This window comes from Pristiophorus japonicus, chromosome 15, assembly GCF_044704955.1.
Source record: "Pristiophorus japonicus isolate sPriJap1 chromosome 15, sPriJap1.hap1, whole genome shotgun sequence".
NCBI classification, from domain to species: domain Eukaryota; kingdom Metazoa; phylum Chordata; class Chondrichthyes; family Pristiophoridae; genus Pristiophorus; species Pristiophorus japonicus.
The window spans coordinates 39,074,407-39,095,957 of record NC_091991.1 but is presented as its reverse complement, the minus strand read 5'-3'; the positions used below and the strand labels follow the sequence as shown (position 1 = coordinate 39,095,957).

The 21,551-nt window shown below is 42.5% G+C and overlaps 1 protein-coding gene and 2 pseudogenes across 1 annotated transcript in view; all 3 read left to right on the top strand.

Annotated features, from left to right (window-relative positions):
* The window catches only part of cftr (CF transmembrane conductance regulator), a 134,356-nt gene extending 114,437 nt beyond the window's left edge, over window positions 1–19,919 (top strand). Inside the window, exons 19-28 of the mRNA XM_070901699.1 lie at window positions 1,104–1,183; window positions 7,623–7,773; window positions 9,783–10,010; window positions 11,030–11,124; window positions 12,100–12,336; window positions 13,285–13,440; window positions 14,455–14,544; window positions 16,752–16,924; window positions 17,360–17,465; window positions 18,167–19,919. Of these exons, the coding sequence (XP_070757800.1) occupies window positions 1,104–1,183; window positions 7,623–7,773; window positions 9,783–10,010; window positions 11,030–11,124; window positions 12,100–12,336; window positions 13,285–13,440; window positions 14,455–14,544; window positions 16,752–16,924; window positions 17,360–17,465; window positions 18,167–18,373 (1,523 nt within the window). The 3' untranslated portion in view covers window positions 18,374–19,919. The remainder of the gene's footprint in view (window positions 1–1,103; window positions 1,184–7,622; window positions 7,774–9,782; window positions 10,011–11,029; window positions 11,125–12,099; window positions 12,337–13,284; window positions 13,441–14,454; window positions 14,545–16,751; window positions 16,925–17,359; window positions 17,466–18,166) is intronic.
* LOC139225975 (U2 spliceosomal RNA) lies at window positions 6,407–6,641 on the top strand (annotated as a pseudogene).
* On the top strand, window positions 6,768–7,006 carry LOC139226049 (U2 spliceosomal RNA; annotated as a pseudogene).
* Window positions 19,920–21,551: the final 1,632 nt, after the last annotated feature.

Here is a 21,551-nt window from a genome sequence, read left to right as displayed (position 1 = left end):
CTCCAATCTGTGGTCCAGCTGAGCGAAGCAGAGACCTCTCCTCATAAAATTTATCCGTGTGCTCCAACAGTTTAAAATCATCTTTCACGGTACTGAGCAGGAGGCATCTGTTTCGTGATTTATCGTTGTTTTATATTCAGTTGTCCAACTATTTTATATCAGAAACAATTATCAGAGGCCAACACAGCAAAATCCAACTAGATTATACCTAAATTAAAATGGCTTGTTGACCATACAATCTGAAACATTTAGGTGCAGACTATAGTTTTCTTTTTAAAGATAAATGTTTTTTCTTTGTATTTATTTTATATAACGCCTGAAGTAAAGTTGAGTTTTGTATTAGACACCCCAGGAAAGCGGGACGCCAAACCATTGGATTAAATGTTGTGAAATGGTTCACTTATGTGGATGGTATGTTATCAAATGATGCACTTTTCACCTGAGTCAGAAGGTTGTGGATTCAAGCCCCATTCTAGATGTTAGCACATAATCTAGGTTTATATATTAGTGCAGTATTGAGAGAATGCTGATTTGTTGAAGGTGCCGTCTTTTCGATTAAACATTAAACTTCCATCCTGTCTGCCTACTTGGGTGGTTGTAAAAGATCCTGTGGCATTATTTGAAGAAAAGCAGCGAACTCTCTCAGAGTTCTGGTCAACATTTCTCCCTTAACTAACAACAGCAAAAATAGATGATCTGATCATTCATTCATTTGCTGTTTGCAAAACCTTGCTGTGCACAAATTGGCTGCTGTTTTTGCCTACATAACAATGTAGATGCTGGGGCACCAACTCAGCATCTGTACAAAGTGATAAAAAAAAACTTTCCACTAGTACAGTTGTATTGCCACCACATTAAAAGTAAGCCCGTAAACACTTAGATGCAATGGAAGGGTGTGTGTTGGTACTTCTTCCCTTGGGCAAGATAGTTTTCTTGTCCTATTTTTCTTTGATGGAAATGTATGCATAGCCATAGTATTTAAAACAACCAGAATAAAATAGAAACATTTGATTAATTTCAGGGCAACACAATAATTATTATTTCTTGCTTATTAAATATGGTTGTGCTGTATACTCATTATATATATGTTTTTTAATTTGCAGGCAGAATTCTAAATCGATTCATCAAAGATACTGCCATAATAGATGACATGCTGCCACTCACCATCTTTGACTTTGTGCAGGTCAGAGAATTTAAGATGAACTTCTTTCTAATTTCTTACTCATTTCTATATGGAAACTCGGTCGTATATCTAGAAGATGTGTGATGTTCTGGGCATGGTAGTATGTACGGTTATGTTATTCGACTAGTAATCCAGAGGCCTAGACTAATAATCCAGAGAACGTGAGTTCAAATCCCACCATGAAAATTTGAGAATTTGAATTCAATTTAAAAAATCTGAAATAAAAAGCTTGTATCAATAAAAGTGACCATGAAGCTGTCAGATTGTCATAAAACCCCAGCTGCATCACTAATGTCCTTTAGGGAAGGAAACCTGCTATCCTTACCTGGTTTGGCCAGTGTGTGACTTCAGTCCTACACCAATGTGGTTGACCTGTAACTGCCCTCTGAAGTGATCTAGCAAGCCACTTAATTGTATTAAACCGCCACAAAGAATAACAAGAATCACCACATGGACAGCACCATGTTTAAGAATTCTCTAAACCAAGCTACTGAGAAACCCACGCAAATATATATTCTGTTTGTCTGATATGAAGCGCACACACTCACTGTGTAGGGAGGTAACCCACTTAACTAAGTCAAGAAAGCTTTGGCAAAGGTTGGCAGAAGCAAAGAGTCAGGTCTCCAAACCACCAAAATCACTAATAATATCCCAAATGCAGCCTTAATGGGTCTTTCACTGCCATACCATGCATATCACTTGCCCCTTTCCACCTAAAAGGAAAGAAAATAAGACAGAGAAACAGAGGATGACAGAGAAGAATTAAAGGTAGAGAAGCTTTAAAGAAAACAAAGAGAGACACTCAAGCAGAAGAAGAGAGACAGAGAGAATCGGCAACACGGAGACACCAGAAGCAGGGAAGAGAGTGACCATATTCTGAGACACATGGGCAATGCACTGGAGGTTGACTAGTGGTAAATAAAACTGAACTCATGTGTTATCTGGGTAGTCTGACAAAAGCAAGGAGACTAACATAGAGCAATAGCATTGATGATTACTGCTTGGGACATTGAATGAAACATTTCCATATTAATGAATGGATGGATTCTGTTTGAGAATTCTCAGAGATTATCAGGAGCACATGCAGCACCCTGGAGTGAGATAGCGCAAGTTTCACTTTCATGCCTCTGATTTTCCAATTTTAACTGTACTCCTATGGACAGAGTCTGTGAGGAAGCCAGGAGCCTCTCACAGGAGGAAGGTGAATATCAGACTGGGAGTCTTCATCAAATCAAACCTAGATTACCCTTTTGGGCAAAGGCAGCATTACCAGAGATATGGGAGCAGGCTGTCCACTCTGCCTCTTGGACCCAGGTGGAGTCTGATCTCTGGGGACCTCCCAGGGGGAAAACTAGGGGAAAATCCTAACTCTTTGGACTTTCGGCAACATTCCGCCCATTTACCGTTAAGGAAGCCATTACCGCCCATTTCATGCATAAGGTGGAAACTAACGCCCAGTTACCGCCCATATATCGCTGGCGGTAAATTCGGCAGCGATATATGGGCGATAACTGGGCGTAGTACCCGCTAATTTGTTTTTGCTGATTTTCCCAGCACTTCAACGTGCACCGCCCAAATAACCGGCGGACACTAAATTTGGCAATTCGCCCAAATACCGCCCAAATTATCGCCAGAATAATGTACCGCTCTGAAAAGGCTGCACTCACCTGACCTTAACCCAGCGGTATGGAAACCATTTTTAAAACGGATGAACGAGGAAAAGGCTGCTTCAAGTTGGTGGGAGCATTAAAGTAATTCGTGAGTGGATTTTAAGTGTTTGAAATCAATGCTCATAATCTGAGGGTATTGTAGTCTATCTGGGATTAAGTTTTGGCTGTTTGAGGAAAATTGAATAATTTATATGACAGTTTAGAGGACTTTTAAAGGAATGGGAGCCTGCAATTTCTCTGCCAATATTGCTGACTAATTACATGTTGCAGAGTGAATCTGGAAGAAGGTTCATTGAAGAGCATTATGTGCCCAATTAAAGAGGTGGCAAACTGCTGAGGAGGAAGAGACCATATCTCCAAATTCATTTACAGGGATAAGCGGTCGTACCTGGACCTGTCTGATACATAGTGCGTTAGAAGACTGCGCTTCTGAAAGGTGGTCATCAATGAGATATGCCAGCTCATTAAGGGAGCCTACCAGCATCATCAGGGCAGCACTGCCCGTTGAGGTTAAGATGGCTGCAGCACTTTCATTCTATGCATCGGGCTCCTTTCAGGCATCAGTGGCAACATTTGCTGCATTCACAGCATGCCACACATTGCTGCATTTGGCAGGTGACAGAAGCGCTTTATGGTTTGACTTTGTAAACTTCCGAATGACCAGGGAGGCACAGAGTGAGAGGGCTTTGGGTTTTTCAAGAATAGCAAACTTCCCTAAGTTCCATGGTATAAATAGACTGTACGCATATTGCCCTGCGAGCACCTTTAGAGGATGCAGAGGTGTTTCGGAACTTAAAGGGATTCCACTCCCTGAATGGCAGCTCGTTGTCGACCACAAGCAAATAATCATGGCAGTAAATGCCAATTTTTCAGCGAGCATTCATGATACACACATCTTGCATGAGAGCACTGTCTCCAACCTCCAAGAGTCAGCCACAAGGTCAATGCTGGATGCTTGGTGACAAAGGATACGGCCTCGCCACCTGGCTCTTGACCCCTCTCCGTAAGCCCCAGACAGATGCCAAGCATCGATATAATAACAGCCACATAACTACACATAATGTAGTCAAAAAGACAATTGGAGTGCTGAAGCAACGCTTCAGATGCCTGGGCCACTCTGGAGGCAGCCTACAATACCACCTTGAGCAGGTCGTGAAGTTCATTGTAGTGTGTTGCATGTTGCACAACTTAGCAATCAGAGCGTGACAGGAATTGCCACAGGGGACTGCAGGGCCACCTCAGGATAGAGGGGACGAGGCAGAGGAAGCAGTGGAAGAGGAAGGGGAAGGGAAGGAAGAGGAGGTCGAGGAGGACGAGAAGGAGTCTGACGATGAGCCCATGACACCACCCACCCCTACACCGCAGGAGAAGCCCCGTGGTAGTTATGCAGCTGCAAAACTGTCATGTCAGCAGCTCATAAATGAACGCTTTGCTTGAACGATGAGAGCCAAGTTTAAACCTTGCCTGGCCATTGTTTGCAACCCTTTTATTGATTGTTAATCCCTCATTTTGTGAAAGTGAGTGAGACACTGCACAATAATTATTAAGTTGTATAAAATATTTTATAAATTTTGAAAAATGATTCTTTTGAAATAAATTAATAAAAAATAAATTCTTTTTAAAGTAAAGGTACAACAAAATGTAAACAGAGTAACAAGATTGAAAGCATTAAACCCACAACACCCACCCAAAAGTCAACAATTTTTCATTAAAAAAAACACCCACAACGCCGCCCCCCCCCAAACAGTAAACAAATTTTCATTAAAAACAAACAATTTTTGAATAAACATCCCTCCTCTCCCCACCCACCGCCAAAAAATCTACCTGCGGCCACCATTCGCACTGCCTTTCACCCCCCCCACCTCCACCTTACCCCCAATTGTTTTTTGGCATTACCCCTACCCGAGTTGGGACCAGTGCGTTGTGCAGCAGGGCACCTCGAGCGCTGCTGCTGTTGGGGGGGGTGATGGTGGCAGCGCCATGTGTAGGGAATCTGCAGAAGAGGAAGGATCTGACAACTCGTCTTCGGAGTCGCAAGTATTGCCATGCTCCCGACTCCCAGGTGCTGTCGGCATTGGTAGTACGACACCTTGGGGTTCAGTGCCATAGACCGATTCCAGCATCTGCCGCATCACCGCAATCAGCGCCGCCATGTCCTCCAATTGGCGTGCTAACTGCGTGGCAATGTTTCCTGCTAGGCCACCAATAGGCTGGAGGAGCGCTCGACCAATGTCGATGCTCGCCCTAGACTGTGCAACCACGCCCAGGTCCATGTCTGTCTGTCTGTCTTCGAGCACGCCTCCCCTGCCGAATCAGCCTCCGTCGATTTGGCACAGGGGCTGTAACATTCGGTGTGCCCCGCTGCAAATGTTTGGTCCCGCTACTTCCTCGGAGCTGAAGAAGAGGTGGTCGCAGCTATAATGGACCCTTCAGTTCCTGCACCTCCTCTGCAACATCCAACGGCATCTTGAGGGGGGTCAGAAGGTCGAATGGTGTTGTCATCATCATCATCCTCCTCGGTGTCCTCTCCGGTCAAGACTAATTGCTGCTCCAGGGAGCTCTGCATGTTCATTCGCCTGGGCAGCTAGAAAACATATCAGAAGAGGTAAGCAGAAGGGGAAGGGAGGGAAGGTCAGGGTGACATTTTAACGCTTACATTGCGCAGACATATGTAGAGGAGCAACACTACTGCATTTTATATATCACCGAGAAACGCTACATGCAATGAACATGAACAGAACAGAATTTACAGAGACTGCATGGCATTATGATAAGATTTTCATGGTCCCAGCATTGCATTACATCACTTAGCATCATTTATACATTATGTTCACATGACTATATTACATGAACGCTGCCGGCCGGGGGATTATACCTAGCTTACGTGGTGCCAACACTGGATCTGCCCCCCCACGGGTGGTCGAGCAATCATGTGCCCATGTGAGGGTTCCTCAAGGTCCGTGAGCTCTTCCAACTCTGCCGGCCTTCCTCCAGTGTGCCAACGCTTACCACGATTGAAGCAATTTTTTTCTGAAAAGTTGACAATAGCATAGTACAAGATAATTGCCCAGGTACAAGTACAGAGCACACAGATAGACATCCACAATTACCCACCCCCAATGCCTTTCAACAATGTCCCAAAAATGCACCGTTAGCATGCAAGTGATGCATGATGAACACATCTTCGTACAGGAAAACAATATAACATCGTTGATAGTAAATAATGTGTGACACCAAGCTTAACGACATCACAATGTGGCAGATTTACATTTTAAGTAATGAGTCAGTGCATGATTAAAGTTATTACTTACTCTCGTGGCCGAAACAAGGTCGTTCCAGTGCTTGCAGCACTGGACTGGCCCCTGGTGGACCTGGGCAACCGAGAACACCACCTCAGCAATCTCTGCCCATATTCGTTGGTACACAGGTGGGCTGGGTTTCCCCACAGCCACCCCGGGTCAATTGGTTCCTTAGTGGACCAAGGCAGCTTGGGCATCCATCGTAAAATGTTTTGCCCTCTTTCTCCCTCCTACCTTGGCCTCCACCATCAATTGACGCTTCTCGGCCTTTTGGCTAAGATCAAGTGTAGTACCGTTTCTGACCAGCCACCATGACCTCCGGATGGTTCTCCCTGGATCAGGAAGGTATATGCTTGCATTTTTGGAAACAGGAGGTGGGTGGGGAGGTTTGACCCATCCACCTCCACGGAGGTGTGTGGGGGACCTGACCCATCCACCTCCATGGCACGAACCTGGTATTGCAGTACTTCCAGGAACGGTGCAGTAGCTCTAGGCCTTTTGGCTAAGAGCATTGGCGCAGAGTGATCCTTGGCATGTGCAAGGTGACCTCTGGCGTTTGTGATTTGACAAAGAATTGGAACGATTGGCTACGAATTTAAAAAAAAAAAATCAATTGACGCTTCTCGGCCTTTTGGCTAAGATCATGCGTAACTGACCTGACAGGGGAGTAACCACCATAACCCCAAGGTGGTTCTCCCTGGATCAGGAAGGTATATGCTTGCTTTTTTGGAAATAGGAGGTGGGTGGGGTGGCTTGACCCATCCACCTCCACGGAGGTGTGTGGGGGACCTGACCCATCCACCTCCATGGCACGAACCTGGTATTGCAGTACTTCCAGGAACGGTGCAGTGGCTCTAGGCCTTTTGGCTAAGAGCATTGGCGCAGAGTGATCCTTGAATGGGCCCAAGGTGACCTCTGGCGTTTGTGATTTGACAAAGAATTGGAACGATTGGCTACGAATTTCAAAAAAAAATCAATTGATCCTCACTACTATCCATTATATATAATAATCTCTTTTGATGAATCAGAAAAAAAAAAAATCAGAAACAGAGATGAGTACCGAGCAGGCAGGGAGTCTCTCTTTTTTCTCTCTCTCTTCCGCCCCTCCCTTCCTCATCTGCATATGCATGGGCTGACCCCTGACCCCTGAATTGCGAGAAAGGGAAGAAAAAAAACCATGTATGCGCAGTAAGGCCGTTGCCAAGGACGCCGGTCTTACACCGAAATATTCCGCTCCCGCCCGATCACTACCGCTACCACCAGGGGATAAAAGCCAAAACTAGCAGCTTTGGATCTTTGGATTCCAGCGGTATTGAAAAGTCGAGAAGTGTATACCGTCGGAATACCACCGAGATATGGGCAGTAAAAGTGGAATTTTTAGCCCTCTTTTTGGCCCTAATATTTGTACAAGGTGTTAGTTTTGGTTAATGAAATACTATACGTTTAATGGTTTTTGCATTCTATTTACAGTTGATACTGATCGTCGTGGGGGCCATCTGTGTGGTATCCGTATTAGAACCCTACATTCTACTGGCTGCAATTCCCGTGGCAGTAATTTTCATTATGTTGAGGGCCTACTTCCTCCGCACATCACAGCAGCTGAAGCAGCTGGAGTCTGAAGGTAAGCACAGGTAAAGCAAAGGCAAACGCCTCATTAGGAAACATTCTTCCATGATAATGAATCATAAAACAAAATCACTCCATGGATGGAGTCTGTCTCTTTCAGGACTCCAGGACTTGAATCCAGGTGCCTTTAGATCTGTATTTGGCTATTATGCTAGAGACAAGACCAGTTTTCGTTGGTTGATCTTTCTAATCAGTAGTATTACCATAAAAGGGGAAAGCCATACAATGAACTTGGAGATTTGTAACCTGAGTTCTGTATAACTTACCTGTGCCCTCTCTTGGAAATAATAAATAACTGGAAAACCCAAGGCACAACTTTCTACAGGGTGATGTGTCTATTCATTACAATGCTAGCATTTTATCCCATGGTAATATTTTGTATTTTCTGGAAAAAAAAGGCCCAGTTAGTATTCCATGATTTTTCTGTATGAATCTTGGAAAATGTTTACATCAGAATGATTCAATAATTGCTTTTACATTTTAATTGATAGTTCTGAGCCAGTTGTGAACATATTGCAGCACCTATTCTCTTCCTCTTAATCTCTTCTATGATCAATTCCAAGTGTATGTGACTTGCAACACCTTGATACAATGAAAATACTGCAAATAAACTGAGATAATCCTATTTTTTTTAGCCACTGGATAGGGAAGAGACTTTTTTCTCATCAGCCTGTGTAGGATTTGAACTTAGGACCTAAAAGAGAACGTGTCCTATTCCCCTGGACAGCCCCAATCATCTTAAGGTTTTCCACATATATTATTTCTCATCATTCTGCCACTTTTATTTCCAGTTGGTAGATATCAGATTTAAGGTACTCTGTTCCCCACACCCAATTAATTCTGATGTTAATTGCTTGTCAGACACAAGGTGAATTTCCTTGTAGCTTTCAGTGGATGGGCAGTGCATAAACCATGCAGAAAATTATTTTTGGCAGGAATATCAGGCAGAAGCTATGAAATGCTTTTTGAATCTTTCCGCAATCTGCCCGCCGAGTTCTGGCTGATTTAATTTGCACAGATCAAAATGAGGGCCCTGTGGTAGGGTAGTTGTTCAAGTGTTGATTTAAGAGGGTGAAGGAATAGAAGAGAGTCCAGTCTATGTAAGGAAGAAGAAAAAGTGAGTCCGGTGTCCTACCTTGCCTGCCCTGGTGAGGCCTGAAGTTATTTACTTTTTTCAGCATTGGTCTGCAGTCCTGTGGTTCAGTATTAGTGTCACCTCTGCAGATGTGTGAGAATATTAACACCTCCAAGTCATACACCATCTTGGCTTGGGCATATATTACCATTCCGTCATCGTTGCTGGATCAAATTCCTCAAACTCCCTACTTAACAGCATTGTGGGACTACCTTCACTATATAGACAGCAGCACCACCACCTTCTCAAGGGAAACTAAGGATAGGCAATATATACCAATCATTCTAGCGACATCCACATTCAGAGAATAAATGAAATTAAAATATCCAGGTGTCAGCGCCTCTTAATTGAATTCATCGAGAAAGGCTAGGAGGTCCGAATCAGAAAAATTCTGTGTTCTTCTTCTGTACCTGGACACCATGCCCTGATGCCCAGTTTGGCTACTTACTTCAGAGGGTCCTGCTGTAGGCATTCTTGTAAAGTGCAGTGAAGTTATCTGAGGGCCAGGTGAGTGAGCCAAACACTGCTCCTCTTCCTTCCTTCCTTCCTTCCTTACCTGGTTGTCCCATAGTCTGGTACTGAAGTGTGCAGACTGTGAAGTCTTTTCAAAGGCTGCATTCTGATGCACTTCAACCGTGTACACTTATTTTAAATGGGATTTAAGCCAATCATTCCTCCAGTGGTTATGTAAATGAGTTGGCCCACTAAACTGTGTAAATATCTCTCCTGATCATCAGCGGGTGCAAACAATTTTTAATAGTATAACAGCAACGTACCGCGTGGAAATTCTTCCCCATAGTCTTAGCTCTAATCCACCATTGGAGGTCACGTTAATAACAATATGTCTGTTTACCTCTGTTTGGTTACAGCTCGCAGCCCTATTTTCAGCCATCTCATCACATCGTTAAGGGGACTGTGGACAGTAAGAGCATTTGGCCGACAGTCTTACTTTGAAACACTTTTTCACAAGGCTTTGAACCTCCATACTGCAAACTGGTTTCTCTACCTCTCAACACTGCGATGGTTCCAGATGAGGATTGACATTGTATTTGTCCTCTTCTTTATTGCAGTTACTTTCATCTCCATAGCAACTCACAGTAAGTTGTTGAGATAAAAAGAAAACATACGCAGCACATCCATCAGCACTAAAGAGTAATGATTGGTTAATGTTGCATGTGTGGACCTTTCATCAGAAGCCCACATGACCATTTATCCACAACATAATTGATGTAATTGTCCTTTAACATTCTTGTATAATTAAAGCACTAACTCAATGTTAATACAAGTAATTGGAATATAATAGTTGGAAGAGACGCTTCTTCTTAGCCCTTAAATTCCTTCCGACAACCTTTTTAAATAATACACGCATACTAGAAAATATTGGCCTCACAAATCCACAGGGCAATACATCTTGAAGCAAGTACTGAGATGCGCCACCTGCTCTCTGACCCTCCCCACGATTGTGGGGTTAGGAGGAGGTCCCCCGTTTTAAATGTCTTTAGTGAGCTGATTTTTAATGGGGAAGGTGGGTTGGGGGCAGGGAGGCGCCGAGGTGGTAGGGAAACCCAGGTGAATGGGTTTCCCGCAGGGTCTACCGAATGTAACTGATGAATGGGAAGCCTCTGTTTCCCACCCGCAGCCAACCAGATTAAGAGGCTGGGTGGCTCTGCGTGCATAGGCTTGGGAGGGACCCTGCTGGGGACCGGGTGGGGCGACCGGAGGAGCAGAAGGGTCCAAAAAGATCACAGAGAAGCGGGGGAGTCTGAAAAGATCGTGATCGCGGTGCTGGCCGGACGGAGAAGCAGGAGAGGGAGGGTCCAGACTGTCGTGGGCCGGCCGGAGGGAGGAGCAGGGGTGGTCGAGACCATCACGGGCCGACCGTGACCAGCATGGGGGTTGGGAGGTGGGCTCGGGTGAAGATCGGGGGTCAGGAGCAGGGTGGGAGGCCTGGGAGGGGAATCTGAGGCCTGGGGTCGGGGGAATCGGAGGCCTGGTGAAGGGGGGGGGGGGGAGGCTGTGGGATGGGGGTGAGGTCTTGGGTGGAGTCAGAGGAAGAGAGGTTTAGGCAGGGAATTCCAAAGATTTATGACTTTACAAATCAAACTGTTTTCTTTAGAGGAAGAAAAAGTTGGAGTTATCCTCACCTTAGCAATGAACATCACAAGCACTCTGCAGTGGGCTGTCAATTCAAGCATAGACGTGGATAGTCTGGTAAAGAACATTCATAATGTGCTCCAATTTTTAGATATGTTTGATGATTCATGAAGTAATATAATGCAATGATCAAATGATATGTATGACGATCTATTGACAAGGGTTCTGTGGAAAGACTTGTTTACTATATGTTACTGTTGAAAATCTAAAATGCATGTGAATACACAGTAGAAACATATGATTAGTAGACTTATTTTTAGATTATAGTAAAAATGACATCAAGCAAGGTCTAGTGTCTCTCCATAGGGAGAGACAATCACAGACAGTAATACCAGGGTTTCACTTGTGCACATCTCAGTAGCTGGTTCAGAGTGCTGCTGGGGAATATCTGAATGAATATCACCCATACTCCTACCCAAGGATGATGTGTAACACAGACAAAATAAAAAAGGGAAGAAACGGAAAATGCCTTTTGAATATAAAAGAGGATTATCACACTCTGACAAAAATTGTCAAATTCTACGGAATATAATTGAGATGAGCCAATTCTTCAAAATTGGTTACCAATTATCACATGAATGGCAGTGAGACAAACAATTGGCTATAAAATTCATTGTATTGAGCAACTCTTGATGAGTTGGTCAGCTGTATGTTAGTTTGAATTGATGATACCATTTGTAACAAAAAGCTTTAGTTAATTCATGACCATGTGTGTTACAAGTTGAGAGGTTCAAAGTCAAGAACTTTCAGCCTTTAATGTATGAGTCATCATGATTCATTATCATCAAATGGTTCTTACAACTGACCACATACATTCCTGAGACTCACCACTTTATCTGTTTATAATGCATTACAGTATGTACAATATCAATTATAAACACCCAAAATAAAATGTGACAAATTATTGAATTTGGGTGAATTAAAATTTTGCAAGTTTAAAAAATGGTCAATCATAATTGAGAACCAATTAAATCAGTGGAATCCTTAAGATTGTACAACTATAATGACCCTTAATAATGTTCTTGTCTTCAGATGCGGTCTGTAAGTCGTGTTTTTAAATACATTGACATACCCCCAGAAGGATCTGAAACCAAGAACCAACATAATGGCAACAACCCATCGGATGTGCTTGTAATTGAAAACAAGCACCTAACCAAAGAATGGCCATCTGGAGGCCAAATGATGGTGAACAATCTTACAGCCAAGTATACCAATGATGGGCGTGCAGTGCTGCAGGACCTTTCCTTCTCAGTAAATGCAGGACAAAGGGTAAGACAGTAGATACATCCATTATAATGCAAGAATGCTGTCTTAAAACAGTGTTCTTTCATAGAATCATAGAAACTTACAGCACTGGTCATTCGGCCCATCGTGCCTGTGCTGGCTCTTTGAATGAGCAGCTGTGTTTAGTCCCACATCCAGCTTTTTTATTTATAACCCTGTTAGTTCCTCATCCTCAAGTACCTCTCCAACTCCCTTTTAAAGTTATTTATAGAATCAGCTTCTGCCAACTTTTCAGGTAGAGCGTTCCAGATCCCGACAAATTGAGTGAAAAAATTCGCCTCATCTCCCCTGTAGATCTTTTGCCAATAATTTTGAATCCATAACCTCTAGTTATTGACAGTTGTTCGATGAGTCACTTCTGAGGCACTGAAAACTGCTGCAAATCATTTGCTCTGCAACACCATTTATTTGCGTTTCTTCCATATCATTAGCATTTCAAATGCTTCCAGTCCATTCTATGTAGAAACATAGAAACATAGAAAATAGGTGCAGGAGTAGGACATTCGGCCCTTCGAGCCAGCACCGCCATTCAATAAGATCATGGCTGATCATTCCCTCAGTACCCCTTTCCTGAACCTATCTTCCATTGCTTGGCCTGGAGCAGGAGGAGGGAGTTCGGCTACAGTGGGTACACTTGTCCACACAGCCAACCAAGTCCAGATGAATGGTAACACCCTCGCTGCGTATTAACTAGGGGCCTTAACAAATTCAGGAAAACCCATTGCATCTTTACAGATCGCTTGTAACTGACCAGATCTTGATTAACCCGATGGCGACAATGCAAACAAGACCGTAAGCACTGCCAAGCATCGGCCAGTAACGGGGGACCCCCTGACTTGGGGGTCCCGCTGAAACCGTGCGCAGGGAGGCTGGAGAAATTAATGTGTTTGTTTAGTTTTGTTATTAAGCACTGTACTTTGGATACGATAACAGGTTGGACTGCTGGGACGGACAGGTGCTGGGAAAAGCACATTACTTTCTGCTCTTTTGCGACTCTTATCTATTGAAGGGGAAATACAGATTGATGGGATTTCCTGGAATTCAGTCTCTTTGCAAAAGTGGAGGAAAGCGTTTGGTGTCATCCCACAGGTAATGCATTGAAACACGCAAAGAGTTGCAAAGACTTTTGAATAGAAGACATGCAGTACAGGTTCGACTTCCCAAATCTGGAGTTCCAAAATCGCAGAAACCGTGGTCCTCGCCAACTTTAGTCCGAGGCTGATTACCGCTGAGAAAGAGGCCTTGGGAGGGAGGAAAACACAAAAAAAATTTGCAAAAAACAAAAAATTCAAAATCATAAAACATTCACAAGACACTTAGCTATTGAATCGCTGAAAAGGAATTTAAAAATAAAAACTTTGTTACTATTTTTGCAGGTCTTCATACCTACTGCTATTTTGGGGGCTGCAATGCAGGTTTTCCTCAGGCCTTTTTTTTCACCCAGAATACGGGTGCGCCAAAAGTCAAAATTCGCGACGTCGGAAATACGTTCCAAAATCCGGAAATACCCGAACCTCGGTCCAGGCGTTTCCAGATTCAGAACGTCAGAAATACCCGAAATCCGGAACGGCCTCTGTCCCAAGGTTTCTGGATTTGGGGGGTCAAACCTGTAATTCCAATACTCTGTACAGCATATCAGTAATGACCCTTTTTGATTTACTTTCACAATATAATAACCTTACAGCCAAGTATACCAATGATGGAATATTTTAGCATGATTTATACTAGACTGGGGATAAAGATGAAAGCATACATTGGAAGAGGTTTTTGTATTCAAGGAGAAAATTTGAATGATTTTCCTTACGTAATAGTTGTTTCAAGAATTCATCAACTTCCAGTACATGCCCTATCTAACCTACATTTAAAACTGTACGGACAAAAATTGTAGAACAAATTAACATTTGGTGCATGAGCCCAGCTGGCGCTATGCTAGGATCAGGCCTGTATATGTGCCTAAACAATAGAGGATAAAACGAATGACCTTCTGTTTCTCCTACCTTCTCTTCCTATGATGACATATTGATGATGATGTCCATCAGAACTGTAATAAACTTGTACAAAGCCCCTCAGAAAACAACTGTCATTCAATATTCCACCTTACAGAAAGTCTTTGTGTTTTCTGGGACTTTCCGGAAGAACCTGGATCCTTATGAACAGTGGAGTGATGAGGAGATCTGGAAAGTCACTGAAGAGGTAAATCATAAGTCACTTTATTAGGTGATGATTATAATACGGCGCATCATTCATTATCCTGGATGAACTGAAACAACTGTGATATCGGTATGCCTAATTTCATAATAAATAATCGTAAATTGATTGAATTTTCTCAGGCTATAATGTTCTTTACATAAAGTTAAAAAATGACTAAGGCGTTGGGAAATCTATTCCAAAGCTCATTGCATGATTACTTTGCACTCTACATATTTATCGACTGTGTTTGCATTGAGCGGATTGCCTTGTATTTTACCGAGTAGGTGAATTGAATCGCTCTGCTGTAGATTGAATTTTTCTTAAAATAACATCAAAGATATCTTAATCCAGCATTAAATTTTTGTTTCCTAATGTATTTTTTTTAAAGAAAAGTACTTCAAATTTTTTCCCAATCCCTATTGAAGGCTTTGATTCTTTGCTGAGGCACAATTCCATGGGTATAAACATCAACTCAGCCAAATGATCAATATTCGTCTTTGACCCTTGATATGATGCCTATTTGCAAGCTATTTTCCACTTTGGTGCATCATAGCTCAGTCCAATCCTGTTCTCACCTGCATTTCCAGCAGAGTTGTTGAACAACAATAATTAGTGGGAATCCTGGTTGATTTTTCTCTCTAACTCAGGGCTGTCCTGGCTAAGAATAAGTAACAGACAAGGATTCAAAAAATAAACTTTCCTGGTCCATATGGCAGATCTACTCACTGGATAATGAATTGTTTCATGCCAGAAATTTCCATGTAAATAATGTACAGGTGGAGCATCCGAAATCCGGAAACCTCGGGACCAAGGCTATTCCGAAATCCGGAACATCTTTCTGACTCCGTTTGCAGATCCCGATTTGCGTGGTTTCATTTGGGGGCAGGCAGGAGCCGGCTGGTTTGGGGAGCTGCGGTGTGCGTGTCCAGTTTTTGGACGGCCGTTTAATGGAAATAAACAGCGATGCTACAATCAAAATTTCTTACTCACAGCACAAGTAACCTCCCAAAATAGAGTGTGGAAAATCGCCAGCGATTGTTTCCGCTTTCAGGGCTGGGCCAGTTAACTCACGGTTTCAATCGGAGGTGTACGATGAATTGACGCTGTTTTGGATTTAATTCTGGAAGTAAATAGTGGAAAAGATGAAAGAATAAACAATGCAGGAATTGTGTGGAGCATTGTGACCAGAGTAGGAGAAGGAGGTGAAAGGAAAACTTGGATCATCTCCTTGTAGAGAAGGGAAGTGCCATTTGCAGAGTTTCGGCGGGGTCTTGCGCCGGTGGTTTTAGGCGGACCGCCGGCGTGCAAGGCTGAGGTGTCGTGGTCGCCGTGCTTTGGAGTTTTGCCGTGCTTGTGTTCTGGCTGAGGGAAGATGCCCGGGGGGTGGGGGGGTACCTGCGTTGCGGACCCAGGAGCAGCGGTGCCTGTGGGTGTGAAGACCTGGAAGAAGAGGTGAGTTGGAGTTTTTGTTTTTTCATTCCTGTTAGTGTTGTGATTGTTTTCAATTTTTGGATTTTCCCTAGGCCTGGCACGTGATGGTAAGCAGTTTGGTAGGGTGTCCGGATTCCGGAACATTTTCTGGATTCCGGATGACCCCGCCACGGATCGGCCTGGTGTCCCGATTCTGGAACATTACGGATTCCGGAACTCTTGATTTTGGACGCTCAACCCGTATTTGCTTTTCACAACATAACCTGATAAGTCCAAATCCCATTGTAAAAATCATAGATTTAAATTGGTCAGTTTCATATGAAAAATGGAATTAAACACAGATTAAAGTTCCATAAAGCTTAGTTTGTTATTTTCTAATACTTGTACATTCACATGGGGCATGAACAGGAAGGTTAGAGTTCATAAAAATGAAAATGTGTTGCAAAAAATTAATAATGAATTATTGATTAGAAGCTAAGTAGGTTCAACATTTCCCACATTACAACAGTGATTACACTTCATTGGCTGGAAAGCACTTTGAGTCATCCGGTGGTCCTGAAAGATGCTACATAAATGCAAGTCTTTCTTTTATATAATCCCTATGAAGGAAACTATACATCACCATAAGGATCAGAGAGGACAGTGAAATATAAATGAATCTTCTTTGAATTAAAGGGGTTCATTCAGATTCTATATGAATTTACTGTAGTTCTTTTTGCAATCTAAGCTTACAACAGGTCTCACAGATTGGTTTACTGATGCTAATTATATTTCTGCAGGTTGGCTTGAAATCAATGATTGAGCAATTTCCAGACAATCTTAACTTTGTTTTGGTGGATGGTGGTTATATCCTCAGCAATGGCCACAAACAACTCATGTGTTTGGCTCGATCTATTCTTAGCAAGGCCAAAATCCTACTTCTGGATGAACCTACTGCTCACCTGGATCCTGTGTAAGTTTGAACTAGTGTGTGAATAGACTGAAACAATGGTAACTAGAAGTAGCTGATGTTCTCTGAAAAGACATCAGTCTACTTGCTCATTTTTAGATTTCATTCATCTTGAAGTTAATATATTAAGAACCGCTGAATAGTTAGAATACCAAACTTGGTGCTCTGAAAAACATATATTTTGTGCCATTATTATTTCCAATTTCATTTTCTAGTTTTCTAATTGATAACTGATATGAAGTATATGCAGAGAGCTGTATAGAACTAATAATAATTAGAATTAGAATTCTCAAAGGGTTACAGCTATTATTTGATATCAGATCTATTGCTAGTAAGAGATTGCTCACTAATTTAAAATTGAACATTAGAGATGAGTTTATATTACATTAGATGTAAAATGAAAACTTGCAATCTAAATTTTGTTCTTTTTTGCAACAGAACATTCCAAATCATAAGGAGAACCCTTAAACATACATTTTCAAACTGCACTGTGATACTCTCCGAACACCGAGTGGAGGCTCTCTTGGAATGCCAACAATTTCTGGTGTGCCTTCTGTTTGTCTTCTATCTCATTTGTCTGGCATGGATGACATGATTACTTGAAGAGTGTACAGCATGTACAGAGGTAGAGGTGGAATAATTCTTGGCAGAAACAGGGAAGTCTGGCTTAAACATTAGACCTCTGTTGTAAAGGAAAGGAAGGATATCAGTACTGATATCTATCAGATCACTGATAAAGATAGGAAACAACATTGGATGCAATGCACTTTCCTGAAAGACGTGTATTAATCTAGTTATCTGGATGGGCAATAATGGCTCGCCTTGCCAGCAGTGCCCACATCCCAGAAACGAATACATTTTAAAAATCCCCAATTCGAGGGTTCAACTGATACGCCACAAAAGATCAATTTCTCAGCGAGACTTCTTTTGTGATCTCTTCATTGGACAAATAGGCTGCCAAAAAGTGCTGTTTTAAATCAAATTTCCTTCAACAATTCTTGTGGTACAATGATGCAGGCTCTTCACTTTCCATCCCAGAGGTAGTTTGTATCCGTGTTTACCAACACTTTTCACATTTTTTGGACATTGTAACAAAGAATTAGTTGAAAGTGTTGTTAATATTTTATATTGGACTTTACTAATCAATTAAGACCTTGAAAAGGTTAATAAGAAACCAGAATTTAATTGAAGATATCTTGCAATACTCTTGTCTAACAGCTGATCATGTGTTTCATTTTGTTTTAGGTAATTGAGGGATGTTCTGTTAAACAGTTTGATGCTCTGCAGAAGCTTTTAACTGAAGCAAGCCTTTTCAAGCAGGTCTTTGGACATCTGGACCGTGCAAAGCTATTTACAGCTCACAGAAGGAACTCAAGCAAGAGGAAAACACGACCAAAAATAAGTGCCTTACAGGAGGAGGCAGAGGAAGACCTTCAAGAAACAAGATTATAAAGCTCCGCAGAACAAAATACTATTGACATTAAAAGCAGTTCCAAACAGTGAACTGTGATAGCTGTACCTACAGCACAGAACTCTTCATTATTCTTCGAACCTGCGTAATGAAGGTACCCTGATCAGCGCTTTCATCCAACCTTCAAGTATTTTGGGGGTCAAGAGTGTAATTGCATATTTGGATTGAAGTTAATCCACATTATATAGTGGATGGCTACACACGGGACCTAATGTAGTAAGACAATTTGACACAACTCTATTGGCTCAGCAAATCTCTATTGAAATGAAGGGCTCCTTTGGTGATGATTAAAATCCAAATGTCTTCCATTGCAGCCAATACAGGAGCTTTCGTCAGTTGCCAGTGTGGTGACATGTCACAGTCATAGTTTTGGGGAGGTTTAGGACAGTGGAAATGTCACTGTCGGCACCCAACTACAAGTCTTATATGTGCACACAGTATTTGCTGATGGTGCACTGTGATATTCATTTATGTGCCACACCATATAACTCAGCATGAGAAGGACCAAAAGGTTTGCAATGAGGGGATGCATTGTAAAGTCTTTCTTCTTTGTGTTGCTCTAAGCCTTGTATTTAAATAGTAATTCAGAAAGAAATGTGTAGAAGGCTCGAGATAACCTTGTATTTTTTTGAACATTTATTCCAAATTACTGACCCTGCCAGGGCTATGGTAGCATTTTGCATCACTACAAAATTAGAATTTTTATATTTATTCAGTGATTATTAGACTTTTCTGTAAAAAAAAGACTTGCATTTATATAGCGCCTTTCACAACCACCGGACGTCTCAAAGCGCTTTACAACCAATGAAGTACATTCCCCCTCGCAAAAAAAGGCATAAACAAGTTACATTCTCCAATGGATATAATATTGCAGAAAGTATTTTTAAAAATTTGTTCTTGGGATGTGGGCCAGCATTTATTGCCCATCCATAATTGTCCTCGAGAAGGTGATGGTGAACCACCTTTCTGAATCGCTGCAGTCCATATGGTGAAGGTGCTCCCACAATGTTGTTCGGTAGGGAGTCCCAGGATTTTGACCCAGCGACCATGAAGGAATGGCGTTATATTTCCAAGTCAGGATGGTGTGTGACTTGGAGGGGAACATGGAGGTGGTGGTGTATCATGCACCTGCTGCCCTTGTTCTTTTAGCTGGTAGTGGTTGCAGCAGCTGTTTTATGGTAGAAAATATTTACAATTTTCTACTCGAATTAAAATGGAGTAATGGTTATTCATCCTCCTGTTTTTATAGCTGTTCCATTGAAGGAAAACGAGATGCGTCATAAACTGAGATGGTGGCTGCGTAACAGACACAGATTCTCATGCGGGAGACAAAAGCCTTTTGTTGGGAAAATGTCTTCACTCATTTATACAAAATTATTTTTACAGTTCAAGCCTAACCTTTAACAGCAATAACTTTTGTTTGTATTTTATTGCCTTTGAACATTTGTAATCTTAAGTTGTGTTCAGCATTTAAAAAGGAAAAAAATACTTAATCTCTTGCACTGTAAACAAATATATACTTTTTATATATAACTGATCAATATTTTAAAAATAACTCATGGTTTCTTAATGCTAGGAATTCTCCGAGTAAAGTTGGCGTGGGATTCAAATGGTACCGTAAACTATTTAATGCAAAGAATAATTTGCTTTTCAGTTCTTCCATTAAACTTAGAATTGCCCACATGTTGGGCTTAATGCAAATATGTTAGAAGGATATAGCCATTAGTTTTGTTTGAAGTTACTTCTGTTACTGTGGTACCAACACGTTCTGCAAAATTCAAGTCTAAGTAATTAGTATATGTTTGGAACTTTAATCACTTTGAAGAGATACTAGTGTTTTTGTGAAACAAAAGTTCAGTGTGTAATAAAAATGCTCCAAAGACATATGCTACATAACCTGTCTCATTTTAACTCTGGCGTAACTGCAAATCACAGCTGATTTTCATTCTTCAAGCTCTGTAGAGGCTACTAAATTTGGCTTCGTAGCGGCCAGTTTTTCAATGCTACGGGTGCCATTTTGAGTCTAAAATGACGTGTGCGCGCACTTCTGGTGCGGGCCGCGCGGAAGCCATTTTGGTGAGGTTGTTAATATGGGCGCTGGGAGCATGCGGCGTAAGTATGCAGAGTAAGCAGATCATGACCATAGATCAGCAGCGTGTAATGCTGATTTGAGGTCAGCGCTGTCATTTTCGACCTCAGAACTGCAGCTAATGCGCTCTCAAACAGGCACAGCTAAACATGCGTTCAGGAGCAGGAAGGAATCCCCACCAGTGCTCATTAAAGGGATCATCACCTGCTTTCAGGTTAGTTGCTGATTGATTTCTACTGGTTCTTGGCGAGTTTGTAAATGTGTTTGTTGGTTTGTTATCTTATTTGAAGTTGCTGAAGAGTCCTGGGAGTGGCATGGCAGGTTACTTCAAGGCTTCTGCTCAGTCCAGTTGCTCCCAAACATGGGTGCAATAGTTTGTATTCCCCTTGGCCTGCAGTATAACTGGGAGAATCATCATCATAGGCAGTCCCTCGAAATCGAGGAAGATTTGCTTCCACTCCAAAAATGAGTTCTTAGGTGACAGAACAGTCCAATATGGGAATTACAGTCTGTCACAGGTGGGACAGACAGCAGTTGAAGGAAAGGGTGGTTAGGACTGGTTTGCCGCACGCTCCTTCCGCTGCCTGCGCTTGGCTTCTGCATGCTCTCGGCGATGAGACTCGGTGCTCAGCGCCCTCCCGGATGCACTTCTTCCATCTTGGGCGGTCTTTGGCCAGGGACTCCCAGGTGTCGGTGGGGATGTTGCACTTTTCAAGGACACCCTCAAAGCCTCCTTAATAATGTTTCCTCTGCCCACCTTGAGCCCGCCTGCCGTGTAGTAGTTCCGAGTAGAGCGCTTGCTTTGGGAGTCTTGTGTCAGGCATGCAAACAATGTGGCCCGCCCAGCAGAGCTGGTCGAGTGTGGTCAGTGTCTCGATGCTGGGGATGATCGAGAACACTAACGTTGGTGCGTCTGTCCTCCCAGGGGATTTGTAGGATCTTGCGGAGACATCGTTGGTGGTATTTCTCCAGCGATTTGTGGTGTCGGCTGTATGTGGTCCACGCCTCTGAGTCATACAGGAGGGAGAATGAGCAGGTGTGACAAAGAGGCAGTCAAGCTGTTCAAAGAT